The sequence below is a fragment of the Sapajus apella genome, unplaced genomic scaffold (assembly GCF_009761245.1).
Source record: "Sapajus apella isolate SASKATOON/1434 unplaced genomic scaffold, GSC_monkey_1.0 scaffold77, whole genome shotgun sequence".
NCBI classification, from domain to species: Eukaryota; Metazoa; Chordata; class Mammalia; order Primates; family Cebidae; genus Sapajus; species Sapajus apella.
The window spans coordinates 1,874,602-1,888,874 of NW_022437017.1; the positions used below are offsets into that span (position 1 = coordinate 1,874,602).

Consider the following 14,273-nt stretch of genomic DNA (forward strand, 5'->3'; position numbering starts at 1 on the left):
GGGGAGTTTTCTCTCCAGGAAGCCACAGGCTTGCTCGATGCTGGTCATCAAATTCTAGAGGGTCAGAGGGAGGAGGCCAGAGGGAGATCACCAGAGAAAAGAAGTCTGGGCATTAGAGGGACCCAGAGGGATGTGAGGGTGGAAGAGCCTTCCAGGTGCTGGGGCTGGAGGACCCCACAGATCCTGCCCTCCTCTCCAGGATCCTACCGGTATCTCCTGGCTGTACAACTCCTTTCCCTCATCCAGGGCTATCAAGACAAGAGCTGTGAGGGATATGTTCACCTCGGAGCCTTGGTAGCCACCCTGTGGATGATGCAGAGTCCCCCATGTGATCCCCTCAGCATCTTGGAGATGCCCTCTTCAGCCTCTCCTGTCTGAGCCTGAGAAGCTTCCAGGTACCCAGTTCTGGGCTGGATAATGGTGGAGGTGGGATGAAGACAGAGAGGAGAGGTTTCCCTCCCTGGGGTCTGCCCTACTAACAAAAGCCATCAGCCAGGCGTGGTGGCTCACATCTGCAATCCCAGCACTTTGGGAGGCCGCAGCAATGGGATCACCTGAGGTCAGGAGTTTGAGACCAGCCTGGCCAACATGGTGAAACTCTGTCCCTATAAAAATATAAAAATTAGTTGGTCATGATGGTGGGTGCCTGGAAGCCCAGTTGCTGGGGAGGCTGAGGCAGGAGAATTGCTTGAACCCGGGAGGTAGAAGTTGCAGTGAGCCGAGATCATGCCATTGCACTCTAGATGACGGAGCGAAACTCTGTCTCAAAAACAAAACAAGGCTGGGCGTGCTGGCTCATGCTTGTAATCCCAGCACTTTGGGAGGCCGAGACGGGTGGATCACCTGAAGTCGGGAGTTTGAGACCAACCCGACCAACATGGTAAAACCCCATCTCTAAAAACAAAACAAAACAAAGAAACAAACAAAAAGCTATGAACCCGAGAGGCTCAGCTCTGTACACCATCTCAGAGCATTCTGGCAGCAGCCCCATTTTCCTGATGAGAAAACAGGGTCAGAATGGCAAAGACTTCCCATTTCTAGGAAATGGACAACTCAGTGTTCAAACATCTCTTTAGTACCCCAGCTTCCACCCTCACCTCCTGTCCAGACTTGAATAGTGTCCCCCAAAATTCATGTTCACGCAGGACCTCAAGATGTGATCTTCTTTGGAAATCAGGTCTTTGAGGATGTGATTAAAATTAAGAAGAGGTCATACTGGATTAGAGTAGACCTTGTCTAATGACAGGTGCCCTTATAAGAAGGTCATGTCAGGGCCAGGGGTGATGGCTCATGCCTGTAATCACAGCACTTTGGGAGGCTGAGGTAGGTGGATCACCTGAGGTCAGGAGTTTGAGACCAGCCTGGCCCACATGGAGAAACCCTGTCTCTACTAAAACTACAAAAATTAGCAGGTATAGTGGTGGGCATCTGTAGTCCCAGCTACTCAGGAAGCTGAGGCAGGAAAATCGCTTGAACCTGGGAGGCAGAAGCTGCAGTGAGCTGAGATCCCACTACTCCAGCCTGGGCAAAAGAGCGAGACTTCAACTCAAAAAAAAAAAAAAAAAAAATTAGCCAGGAATGGTGGTGTGCACCTGTAGTCCCAACCACTGAGGTGGCTGAGGCAGGAGGATCTCTTGAGCTCAGAAGTTTGATGCTGTCGTGAGCTATGATTGTGCCACTGCATTCCAGCCTGGGTGACAGAACAAGATCCTGTCTCTAAAAATAATAATAATAGCTGGGCACTGTGGCTCATGTCTGTAATGCCAGAACTTTGGGAGGCTGAGGCAGGCAGATCACTTGTGGCCAGGAGTTTGAGACCAGCCTGGACAACATGGCGAAAACCCATGTCTACTAAAACAAAAATGTAAAAATTAGCTGGGTGCAGTGGTACATGCCTGTAATCTCAGGGTGGCCGAGGCATAAGAATCACTTGAACCCGGGAGTTGGAGGTTGCAGTGAGTTAAGATCATGCCACTGCATTGCAGCCTGGGTAACAGAGTGGAACTCTTTCTCAAAATAATTAATAATAATAATAATTTGGCCTGATGCATGCAGAGAGGACAGCAAAAGCCCTTTCTGGGGGAGAGTTGGAAGAGCCCATGAATGGTTAAGTGTGCATAGTGAGCAGGGAGTGGTGAGGTGAGGCCTAGGAGGAGATATAGATAAAGGTAGCTGTGAGCCACAGCAAGTGTTTGAGCAAGAGAGAGACCTGCCAGACTGCGTTTGAAAGATTTATCTGGATGCTGGTGTAAAGGGACTCTTGGTGGAGTTGGCTGTGCAAGCTGGGGAGGACACAGTCTCCAAGGGAGGAGGGCCAGGGCAGGCCACTGCTTGATGTGGGGATGAGGAAGAGACGGGTTCCCAGATGTGCCCAGCCTCACCCACATTCTACCAGAGCACAAAGTGGTTCAGACCAGGGCGGGTGTGATCCTTGGCGCTGAACCTTGGCTCTTTCCTGTTCTCATCTGCCCAAGAACAGATTGGGAGCCTGAAATCCCCCTCTTAGTGCACAGAGCCCTGCGGATGGGTTTGAATGGCCTGGGCAGGGAGGGCTGTGACCACCTGCATGGATGTCATGACCACAGGTCCCTTCTCCAGGAGGTGCCCGTCCTCCGCCTGCCTGTTGATGATGATCCAGTTGGCCATGGCACAGAGAGAGGGCAGGTCAAGCACACTGGTCATCATCGTAGGGTAGGCCGGGGCAAAGATGCGAAACACACAGTTTGTAAGCCTGTCAGGAGAGAGCGAGGGTGTCACCTGTGAACGGCAGCCAAGGGGGCTCTGGGACAGGGGAGTCTACACCATGGGCCATGCATACCCTCCCAGGTGGACACTGCTGTTCACCGCTGCCCAGGTCTGCCAGTGCAGAATGCCCCAGGCCTACGCACTGGACACCCTAAGACCCCAATACTCTGCAGCGTGGATGCTCCTGGGACATCAGGCCCCAGGCTGGCCCCTTGGGCTTCGAGGGTGGCAGTGGCAGGAGAGACAGGGTCATCCTCACCAGGTGCTTCCTGGGTTCCCCTTGGAGGTGTGGTAGGTGCCGTCTGAACTCCGGTGGGTCAGCAGCTGGGTGTACCCTGGGGAAACAGAGCAGGGCTTGGAGGGACAATCAGTGTTACAGGTAGAACCTGGTGGGCAGGGACTGGAGGTGGCATGGGGGTGTCACATCTGGAGGTCATCTAGAAGGGGCGACCTATTGTCCAGGTGTACTCTGGAGGGGGGTTTAGGGCCCAGGTGTAAGTGAAGGGCAGGGCTCAGGAATGACTTTGAGGGACCCAGGAGGCAGTTGTCTCTGGGTATAACCCAGATAACCTTCACCTCGGGGACTCTGGGGCAGGGCATGCCAGCCTTGGGGTTGCTGCTGGAAGAAATCATAGAAGGTGTTGTCCACATGCAACCTGGGAGGGGCACTACCTGGGAGTTTTCCTTTTTCTTTTCTTTCCTTTTCTTTATTTTATTTTATTTTTTTTTTTAAAAAGACGGGGTTTCACTATGTTGGTCAGGTGAGGTTGGTCTTGAACTCCCAACCTCAGGCGATCTGCCTGCCTTGGCCTCCAAAGTGCTTGGATTACAGGCGTGAGCCACTGTGCCTGGCCCTTTTCTTTATTTTTAATTTTTTTAATTTTTAAAATTTTTGCCCATCTTATACACAGCTTGGGAAGAGGATTTTTTTTTTTTTTTTTTTTTTTTTTTGAGGCAGAGTTTTCCTCTGTTGCCCAGGCTGGAGTGAAGTGGTGTGATCTTGGCTCCCTGTAACCTCCATCTCCCAGATTCAAGCAATTCTCCTGCCTCAGCCTCCCAAGCATCTGGGATTACAGGCACCTGCCACCACGCCCAGCTAATTTTTTTTTTTTGTATTTTTAGTAGAGACAGGGTTTCACCATGTTGACCAGGTCTCCATCTCCTGACCTCAGGTGATCCACCCTTCTCAACCTCCCAAAGTGCTGGGATTACAGATGTGAACCACCATGCCTAGGACTTCGGGAAGTTTTCTTCGGAGTCATATCTTGGATGTAAACCTGGGGTGTCAGTATGTCGGTGTCACCCAGGGAAGGTTACTTTGGGGTGTAATCTTAGATGAGTACCTCACCGGTGTACTCCTTATTTTTTTATTTTCTATTTTTTATTTTTTTGAGATGGAGTCTGGCTCTGTCACCCAGGCTGGAATGCAGTGGCGCGATCTCAGCTCACTGCAACCTCTGCCTCCCAGGTTCAAGAGATTCTCCTGCCTCAGCCTCCTGAGTAGTTGGGACTAGAGATGCACACCACCGTGCCCGGCTAATTTTTGTATTTTTAGTAGAGGCAGGGTTTCACTTTGTTGACCAGGCTGGTCTCAAACTCCTGACCTCAGGTGATCTACCTGCCTCAGTCTCCCAAAGTGCTGGGATTACAGGTATAAGCCACCATGGCTGGCCCTCTTTTTATTTATTTTTATTTTTTTGAGACCAGGACTCATTCTGTCACCCAGGCTGGAGTGTAGTGGTACAATCATAGCTCACTGCAGCCTCAACCTTCCCGGATCAAGCTATCCTCCCACCTCAGTCTCCCAAGTAGCTGGGACTGCAGGTGCAGGCCACCACACCATGCTAACTTTTTAGAGACGAGGTCTCACTATGTTGCCCAAGCTAGTCTCAAACTCCTGGGCTGAGCAATCCTTCCACTCAGCCTCCTGAGTAGCCGAGACTGCAGCACTAACCACAACTGGCCAATTTTTAAATGTTTTGTACAGATGGGGTCTCACTATGTTGCCGAGGCTGGTCTCAAACTCCTAGGCTCAAGCGATCCTCCTGCCTTGGCCTCCCAAAATGCTGGGATTACAGGTATGAGCCACTGCGCCCAGCCTTTCAGATGCATTCTCAGCCTTGCTACTTGGGTATTACCTGAAGTTCCCCTGGAGGTTTACTGTTTTTGTTTTTGTTTTTGAGATGGAGTCTTGCTCCATCATCAGGCTGGAGTGTAGTGGTGCAATCTCGGCTCACTGCAACCTCTGACTCCCGGGTTCAAGCGATTCCCCTGCCTCACTCAGCCTCCCAAGTAGCTGGGATTATAGGCACACACCACCACGCCTGGCTAACTTTTTATGTGTTTTTAGCAGAGACGGGATTTCACCATGTTGAGCAGGATGTCTTGATCTCCTGACCTCGTGATCTCCCCACCTCGGCCTCCCAAAGTGCTGGGATTACAGGTATGAGCCACCACACCCAGCGGTTTACTGTTTGTTTGGAGCAACGGGGTGACAGTATCTGGATGTTCCCTGAGGAGTCACTGCTTGAGAAGACCTGGAGGAAAAGCTGGAGTCTGAGGGTAACCTGGGACCAATTAGCTCAGAGGTCTGTGGGTGTTACCAGGGGTGTTCCTCTCTGGTTGCTCCCTGGGGTGTTTGGTTGTAACCTGGGAGGTGTCAGCATCCAGGTGCAACCAAGAGGCCACTCCCTGGGGTTATTCTGGGGTTTGCTGCCTGGGTGTTCCCCGAGATTCCCTGGGAGTGGCACGGAGGGAATGTAACCTGGAGCAGGGTCCGAGTATAACATCCTCTGGCAGGATGGCTTTTTGGGAAAAATCAGGGTGTCTGTCACAAGATTGAAGCCTGGAGGCTGTGTGCAGTGGCTCATATCTGTAATTCCAGCACTTTGGGAAGCCAAGGCAGGTGGATCACCTGAGGTCAGGAGTTCAAGAGCAGCCTAACCAAGATGGCAAAACCCCATCTCTACAAAAAATCCAAAAATGAGCCAGCTGTGATGGCTGGCACCTGTAATTCCAGCTCTGCAGGAGGCCAAGGCAGGAGAATCGATCAAACTCAGGAGGCAGAGGTTTAAGAGAGCCGAAATCGCACCATTGCACTCCAGTCTGGGTGACAGAGTGAGACTGTATCTCAAAATAAATAAATTAATTAATTAAAATGCAAAAATTAATGGGCATGGTGGCAGGCATCTGTAATCCCAGGTATTCAGGAGGCTGAGGCAGGAGAATGGCTTGAACCTGGGAGGTGGAGGTTGCAGTAAGCTGAGATCTCGCCACTGCACCCCAGCCTAGGTGACAGAGTGAGACTTCACTGCAAAAAAAAAAAAAAAAATTGAAGCCTGGGAAGTCACAGTCACAGGATGACCTTGGGGAATTTAGTATCAAGTTGTAGTCTGGAGGAGGAGTCACAGTGTGGGTGTTAGTGCCTGAGGCTGGGGGTCGTCCCACAAAGATTTCCCCAATCTTGGGGGTGCCCCAGCCACCCTCCAGGAGAGCCCCAGGCACCCCCATGGAGGCCCTGGGAAGGTTCCTGCTCTCACCACTGACAATATTCTTCATCACCTGGTCCCTGTGCTCCACCCCGACCTTGCCCCACTGGCCGGTGGCATCCGAATAGCAGGTCAGGATGGCGACAGGCATCAGGGAGCTCAGTGTCTGCTCTGGGCAGCCCTTGGGGACCTGGGGCAGCCTGTGGGGACCCGCAGCAGCTGCTGCAACTCTTTGGGTGTCAGGCTGCCAACAATCATCTCACCAAGGATGTCACCTGTCAGGTGGGAGAGTTGGGTGACCCTGGGAGTGGCCTCTGCCTACGCCACCACGGTTCACTGATCACCCCACATGGCCACCCCCAGTTCCTCTGGCCCTGATGCCTCGTGGACCTTAGAGGACCCAGCGCCAGCCCTCCCCACATCCCTGTGTCCCCCAGCACCTTGAACGCTGATAAACACTTCTGCCTGCGTGTCGGGTACCATGTTCAAGAACTCCTGTCTTGGCACCAGTTCTGTCTGGGTCCGACCTGAAGAAGCATAACCTTCTGTGACAAGTAGGCTCTGGGGCTGGGGATTCCCACCTGGGCACACCCCCTCATGCCCACTCCCTCCTCCATCCCAGCATGGCCCCAGGATCTCACATGTCCCCTGCAGAGCTCACAAACCTTAGGGGTTCAGGAGGATGCTACGGGACATTTGCTGAATCTGACCTCCTGCCTGAGGGACGAGAGGAGGATATAAGTCAAAAGTAAAAACAGCAACCACAGTAATTATGACAATCGCAGTGACGGTGAGAGGAGGCATTGCTGCACTATGATAAGCACAGACTCTGGAGCCCAAATGCCTGGGTTCAAATCCCAGCTCTTCTGCTTCCTAGCTGTGTGTCATTGGGAAAATTACCCTCTCTCTGCCTCAGTTTTCTCATCTGTAAAAGGGGGATAATAAATGTCCCTACCTCATAGGGTTGTTTGGAAGACTGAATTAGTTAATTTTTTTTTGAGACAAGTTCTCAAAATATCCCGGGTTCAAGTGATTCTTGTGCCCCAGCCTCCTGAGTAGCTGGGATTACAGGTGCATACCACCACACCAGGCTAATTTTTGTATTTTTAGTAGAGATGGGGTTAAGCTATGTTGGCCAGGCTGATCTTGAACTCTTGGCCTGAAGCGATTCACCTACTTCGGCCTCCCAAAGTGCTGGGACTACAGGCATGAACCACCATGGCTGGCTCAGTTAATGTTTTTTTTTGTTTGTTTTTTGTTTTCTTCCAGAGAAGGATTCTCTCTAGGTTGTCCAGGCTAGACTCAAATTTCTATGCTCAAATGATCCTTCCACTTCAGCCTCCCAAATAGCTGGGAATACAGGAGGGTGCCACTACAGCTGACTGAGTTAATATTCTTAAGCACCTATATCTTAAGCGTTAAACATGTGTTTGTAAAGTAAATAAAGTTTTTTGTTCATTTGTTTGTTTTTTGCTCTGTCACCCAGGCTGGAGTGCAGTGGCATGATCTCAGCTTCAGGCTCAATTTTATGGGCTCAAGCAATCCCCTTTCGGCTTTTTGAGTAACTGGGACTACAGGTGCATACCACCACACCAGACTAATTTTTTTTTTAATTAGACAGAGTCCTGCACTGTCACCCAGGCTGGAGTGCAGTGGTGCAATCTTGGCCCACTGCAACCTCCGCCTCCCAGGTTTAAATGAGATTGTCCTGCCTCAGCCTCCCAAGTAGCTGAGGTTATGGGCACCCACCACCATACGCAGCTAATTTTTTGTATTTTTAGTAGAGATGGGGTTTCAGTATGTTGGCCAGGCTGGTCTTGAACTCCTGATCTCATGATTCACCCGCCGTGGCCCCCCAAAGTGCTGGGATTACAGGCATGAGCCACCACTGGTTATTGGTCATTTTTGCAACTCTCTGATTATTCGTGGGTATGATAATTATCCTCATCCTGCAAACAAAGAAATGGAGGCTCAGAACAGAGAAGTTAAGTAAGTTGCCCAAGGTCACAAAGCACAGACAAGATTTGATCCCAAGCCTGACTCCTTTGAAGTGGGGTCTTGTGAGCCCCTCACATCAGTCCACTGACTAAACTTTTTTCTTTTTCTTTGTTTTTTTTTTTGTTTTGTTTTGTTTTGTTTTTAAGACGGAGCCTCACTCTGTCACCCAGGCTGGAGTGCAGTGGTGACATCTTGGCTCACTGCATCCTCCACTTCCCAGGTTCAAGTGATTCTCCTGCCTCAGCTTCCCGAATAGCTGGGACTACAGGTGTGCACCTCCATGCCCAGTTAATTTTGTATTTTTAGTAGAGATGGGGTTTCACCATGTTGGCCAGGCTGGTCTCAAACTCCTGACCTCAGATGATCCACCCGCCTCAGTCTCCCAAACTACCGAGATTACTGGTGTAAACCACCGTGCTTGGCTGACCGACTGAACTTTCAGATCTGTTCTCTCTCACCTCACTCCCATCTAGGAGCCCTGTTTATCAATCCTGGGCCCACCTGCCCCATCCACGATCACACAGCCTGGACCTGGTGGAAGCCCTGCTGTCTGCACCAGCAGCTAGGGAGCTAGGGGTGCCCATTACCCGGACCAAGAGTGTCTTCTTCACGTGGTCCTGGATCCCATAGCCCACAGCCTTGACCTCCATGTCCACTTTGCCTATCTCCAGTGGGAGAAGCACAAAGGGTACCATCTTGGAGGAGGTGGGGGGGCATGACCACCACCTGGCAGGATGGTGCTCCTGGCTTTGACACGCTGCACAGCGGCTCTTTGTGGGGAACTCCACTTGGACCTAGGGCAGGATGGGCAAAGGGAGGGGGTATCGATGCATGGCATGGTCCAGGACCCTAGTGTCACAGTCCCCTCCCTTCCCTGAGATGCCCAAGTAAGTGACAGTGAAGCCTAGTGATGGGGACCACAGACCCAGCCTGAGTCAGAGCCCCATCTGCCATTTATGTGCTGTGTGACTCCAGGCAAGCCCTTTAACCTCTCTGTGCTTCAATTTCCTTATCTGTAAACCAAAAGCAATAATACTACCCATCTGATGGGGTTGTTGTAAGGTTTAAATTAATTCCTTCCTCCCTTCCTTCCTTCCTCCCTCCCTCCCTCCCTTTCTCCCTCCCTCCCTCCCTCCCTCCCTTCCTCCCTTCCTCCCTCCCTCCCTCCCTTCCTCCCTTCCTCCCTTCCTTCCTCTTTCTTTGTCTTGCTGTGTCACCCAGATTGGAGTGGAGTGGCACAAATACGACTCAGTGCAGCCTGGAACTCCTGGGCTCAAGCGACTCTCCTGCTTTAGCTTCCTGAGTAGCTGGGACCACAGGTGCATGCCACCAAGACTGGCTAACTAACCTTCTTAAAATTACTTTTTGTAGAGACAAGGTCTCACTCTGTCACCCAGGCTGGAGTGCAGTGGTGCAATCACAGCTCACTGCAACCTTAGTCTCCTGGGTTCAAGCCATCCCCTATCTCAGCCTCTCAAGCAGCTGAAATACAGGTGTGTGCCAATATGCCTGGCTAAATAAGAGAGTACCTTAGATTTTCCAGAACAGCCTCCACTTCACTGACCCATGGGAATAATAAATACACCCAATTTCCTTTTCTAAAACACACTAACAGGCTGGGCATGGTGGCTCCCGCCTGTAATCCTAACACTTTGGGAGGCCAAGGAGGGCGGATTGCCTGAGCTCAGGAGTTTGAGACCACCCTGGGCAACCAGCAAAATTCTGTCTGCTCAAAATACTAAAAATTAGCCAGGCATGGTGGCACACATCTGTGACCCCAGCTACTGGGGAAGCTGAGGCACGAGAATCACTTGAACCTGTGAGGTGAGGTTGCGGTGAGCTGGGATCGCGCCACTGCACTCTAGCCTGGGCAACAGAGTGAGACTGTTTCCAAAAATAAAATAAAATAGGCTAGGTGCAGTGGTTCACACCTGTAATCCCAGCACTTTGGGAGGCCGAGGCGGGTGGATCACTTGAGGTCAGGAGTTTGAGATCAGCCTGACCAACATGGCAAAACCCTGTCTCTACTAAAAATACAAAAATTAGCCAGGTGTGGCGGCGGGCGCCTGTAGTCCCAGCTACTCAGGAGGTTGAGGTAGGAGAATTGCTTGAACCCGGGAGACGGAGGTTGCAGTGAACTGAGATCACACCACTGCACTCCAGCCTGGGTAACAGAGAAAACTCCATCTCAATAAATAAATAAATAAAATAGGCTGGGCACAGTGGCTTACCCTGTAATCCCAGCACTTTGGGAGGCTGAGGCGGGCAGATCACTTGAGGTCAGGGGTTCGAGACCAGCCTGGCCGACATGGTGAAACCCTGTCTCTACTAAAAATACAAAAATTAACGGGGCATGGTGGGGTGGTGCATGCCTGTAGTTCCAGCTACTTGGAAGGCTGAGGTAGGAGAATCACTTGAACCCTGGAGGTGGAGGTTGCAGTGAGCCGAGATCACACCACTACATTCCAGCCTGGGCAACAGAGCAAGACTCCATCTCAATAAACAAATAAAAATAATTTAAGCATAAAATAAAATACACACTAGCAGAGATTTTGGCAGGAAGTTGAGGGCTCAGGGGCTTCACCTTGGCCTGACGATTCCTGAAATTGTGCAACATGGCTTGGATCTGCACCTGTTCGTTCCTGATCACCGAGTGGGGCAACTTAAGGTCCGCAAAGAAGGATTTCATAAGTGTCAGCTCAGAGGGGTCTGAGACACAGGGACCTACAGCCAGGAGAGCACACTGGGTTTAAGCAGGGGCTGGGTTGGGGAGAGGGGCTGGGTAGGGTCTCCATACCCACATTCTCTTAGCACTGGGCTTGCTGGGGATCACCTTGACCAGCCTTGAGGCTGACCGCCACAAACTGTCATGTGGTGATGGAATCCAGCATGTTCACGGAGATGGGGTAGTGGGAGATGCTGCTGGGAGTGAGGGGGCATCACTGAGTTTGTGCTGCATGGACAGAGTCTCTGGGTCGGGGGTCACCATGCAGGGGTTATGGTCACTATTGAGAATCATCAGGTCATCTCATTAGTGACAGCAACACTAGAGGGTTGTCGTCTTTTTAGGGAACCCATTAAGATATTTTCCCCCTCAAAAAAAAAAAAAAAAAAAACACACAAAAAAAAGGCCGGGCGCGGTGGCTCAAGCCTGTAATCCCAGCACTGTGGGAGGCCGAGGCGGGTGGATCACGAGGTCAAGAGATCGAGACCATCCTGGTCAACATGGTGAAACCCCGTCTCTACTAAAAATACAAAAAATTAGCTGGGCATGGTGGCGCGTGCCTGTAGTCCCAGCTACTCAGGAGGCTGAGGCAGGAGAATTGCCTGAACCCAGGAGGCGGAGGTTGCGGTGAACCGAGATCGCGCCATTGCACTCCAGCCTGGGTAACAAGAGCGAAACTCCGTCTCAAAAAAAAAAAAAAAAAAAAAAGAGAGATGGAGATGGAGAATGACAGCTTCCCTTGAGACCTCTCGGGCTCCCAGACCTGACAAGGGCACCTGACAAGCTCTGGGAGGTGAAGGAGCTGTAAAAGCCATCCTTGGCCAACACACCCTGGCTAGTCACAGTGATTCCATTGGGGTTCTGTGGGGACAGGGGCTGGCGCTGGTGACTGCCCTCTGGGACAGCCCTGGGGGACTTCAGCACATCGTGTAACCCGCGTCCCAGATTCACCCCCTATCAGGAAAGACCACCTTGATGTCCAGAGTAAATATCCTGGTCACAGGGTCCATCCTGTGGTTCACAGTGAACACCGGGTACTGAACTGGGGGAGAAGGAGGACTCTGAGTATTGGGTAGAGGAGGGAGAGTGGGAGAGAGAGAGTTTGGATCTTGGGCTGTGGGGGGACCATTTATGCAGAGAGAAATCTTGGGAGGTGGAGAAGGTTTTAGGGGACATAAGTATCTCAGACATTGGGAGAGACTAGGGATGAGAGCCAGTGACCACCCCAGGCCAAGGGCCTCAGGGCTGTACCCAAGTGCTCAGGGTGTAGATGGTCTTGTCTGTCTGGACGAAGATGTCGCCTGCATGAGGAGCCACCAGCACCATCTTCTCCATGAATGAGGAGACAGAAGTGGGTGCCTGAGTTGCCCGGATGATGATATATTGCTGCTCTGGTTGTGGGGGGTATACCAGGCTCTCAGGAACGAGAGAGAGAGAGAGAGAGAGGTACCCATACTCCTCAGGCTCTGCTGGGGTCTCCCTGGCTGGGGGTAATGCCCTGGGACAGATCCTGGAAGGAGCAATTGACTGAAGGTCTTCTGGCTCTGTCTTTGGGAGCTATGTTGCCATGTGCAGTTGTGCAGGTTACTCACTACACAAGAGCACCCAGCCAAGGGAAGGACAGAATCCAGTCCATGCTCAGCTTCCCAAGCTACCGACAGAAGGCACCTTTTATAATTCATGCAGAGGCATCAAGTGGGCTAATGGAGGGCTCTTGTATCCCAGGCTTAAGGACATTCGACTTCCAAATGGACAGGGCGTGAGAGGAGCGGTAAGTGCTTTGGGGCCTGCATCTACTCTCCAGACCCAGAGTCTGCCCCTTTCTGCCTTTATTGCTGACCCAGAGCCTCCCTTTGTGGTCACCCATCCCAGGCTGTCACATACCGTCACAGGTGCCTGGCCCATAAAATTGCTCCCTGGAGAGAGAATGAGCTGGCTCCTTGCCAACACCGTCTTCTTCTTGGGGAAGTCCTACACTGTGAGGTTCACCTCAAGCGTCCTCGTGAGGGGCTGCCTGGAGTCCGAATGGGCCTGAGTGTGGATGTTCTCCGGGCTGCCGACCCTCAGGACTTGGGGGGGTCACCAGGATGTACCTGCCGGTAGATAAACACAGTGGCAGTAAGGGACTTGAGTAGGGAAAGTGACACGGAACAGGAGTTACAAGCTGGAATCACAGACATCGGATGTGCAGGAAGCCGGCTGAGCTCCCTCCATTCCCCAGACTCACAGAGGCTCAGCTTGGGTAAGGGGGCTTCCCAAGAGAAGTAGAATCCACCCCAGGGGCCAGGGCACGTCCATGGCAGCTGGCGGGGTGATGGGTGGCCACAGGCTGCAGATGTCTGTCCTCTCGCCTGCCCTGGCCCTGGCCTGTTTGCCTTGGCTTGTTGTGGCTGAGTTAATATCTAAACAAGTGTGGGGGCTGGGCGCGGTGGCTCATGCCTGTAATCCCAGCACTTTGGGAGGCCGAGGCGGGCAGATCACGAGGTCAGGAGATCGAGACCATCCTGGCCAACATGGGGAAACCCCGTCTCTAAAAAAAATAATAATAAAATAAAATAATAAATTAAATTAAATTAAATTAAATTAAAAATAAATAAATAAACAAGCATGGGGTGAGAATTCCTGTAAATCCAAAGGGGTGGAGTCGGGGGTGTTTCTCACTTCCCAGCCAAGCCTCCAAAAGAGGCTTGGGTCAGATGCATTGAGAAATACCCCAGTCCTTCCTCAGGGGCCAGAGTGGTAGGAGAATTGCCTGCCCCATGAGCCATGAGGGTCTAATCCTTTTTTTTGAGATGGAGTCTGGCTCTGTCATCCAGGCTGGAATGCAATGGCGCAATTTCAGCTCACTGCAACCTCTGCCTCCTGGGTTCAAGTGAGTCTCATGCCTCAGCCTCCCGAGTGGCTGAGATTACATGTGTGCGCCAGCACACCTGACTAATTTTTGTATTTTTAATAGAGACGGGCTTTCACCATGTTGGCCAGGCTGGTCTTGAACTCCTGACCTCAAGTGATCCGCCCGCCTCGGCCTCCTAAAATTCTGGGATTACAGGTGTGAGCCACCATGGCTGGCCATGAAGGTCTTATCCTAAAGCCCTCCCCTCACCCAGCAAGAACTTTGCACACCCAGGACACAACTCAGGGCTTGGCTGTGATTGGCTGACAGGAGGCGGGGCAAACATCTTTCTACCCTAGCCTGGATGGATTTTCCCTACTTTTGCCCTTGTGAAATTGGCAAAACAGGGCAACTGCCCAAAGAGGGGCAGTGCTGGCATTTTTTCCTATTTCCCAATTCCAGGCGTGAGCAGCCATGTGGCATT

At 51.7% G+C, this 14,273-nt stretch overlaps 1 protein-coding gene and 1 long non-coding RNA gene across 4 annotated transcripts; both read right to left on the bottom strand.

The window, feature by feature from the left end:
• Positions 1–63: 63 nt before the first annotated feature.
• LOC116532588 (putative protein C3P1) lies at positions 64–11,318 on the bottom strand. Its single transcript, XM_032251854.1, is given in 8 exon segments — positions 64–303; positions 2,563–2,731; positions 3,005–3,080; positions 6,674–6,760; positions 6,899–6,950; positions 8,819–9,025; positions 10,816–10,955; positions 11,065–11,318. Coding segments are annotated over 7 exon segments (912 nt in total). The 5' UTR covers positions 10,921–10,955; positions 11,065–11,318; the 3' UTR covers positions 64–87.
• Positions 11,319–11,668: 350 nt separating this feature from the next.
• Positions 11,669–13,300, bottom strand: LOC116532903. 3 transcript variants are annotated; one of them, XR_004260989.1, is made up of 4 exons: positions 13,184–13,300; positions 12,841–13,049; positions 11,928–12,347; positions 11,669–11,817 (listed from the first exon to the last, which is right to left on the bottom strand). It is a non-coding gene; the product is annotated as an uncharacterized LOC116532903 (long non-coding RNA). The 3 variants fall into 3 exon arrangements; XR_004260990.1 differs by having other exon boundaries at positions 11,669–12,017; positions 12,208–12,347; positions 13,184–13,298; XR_004260988.1 differs by having other exon boundaries at positions 11,669–12,347; positions 13,184–13,296.
• Between the last annotated feature and the right edge of the window lie 973 nt (positions 13,301–14,273).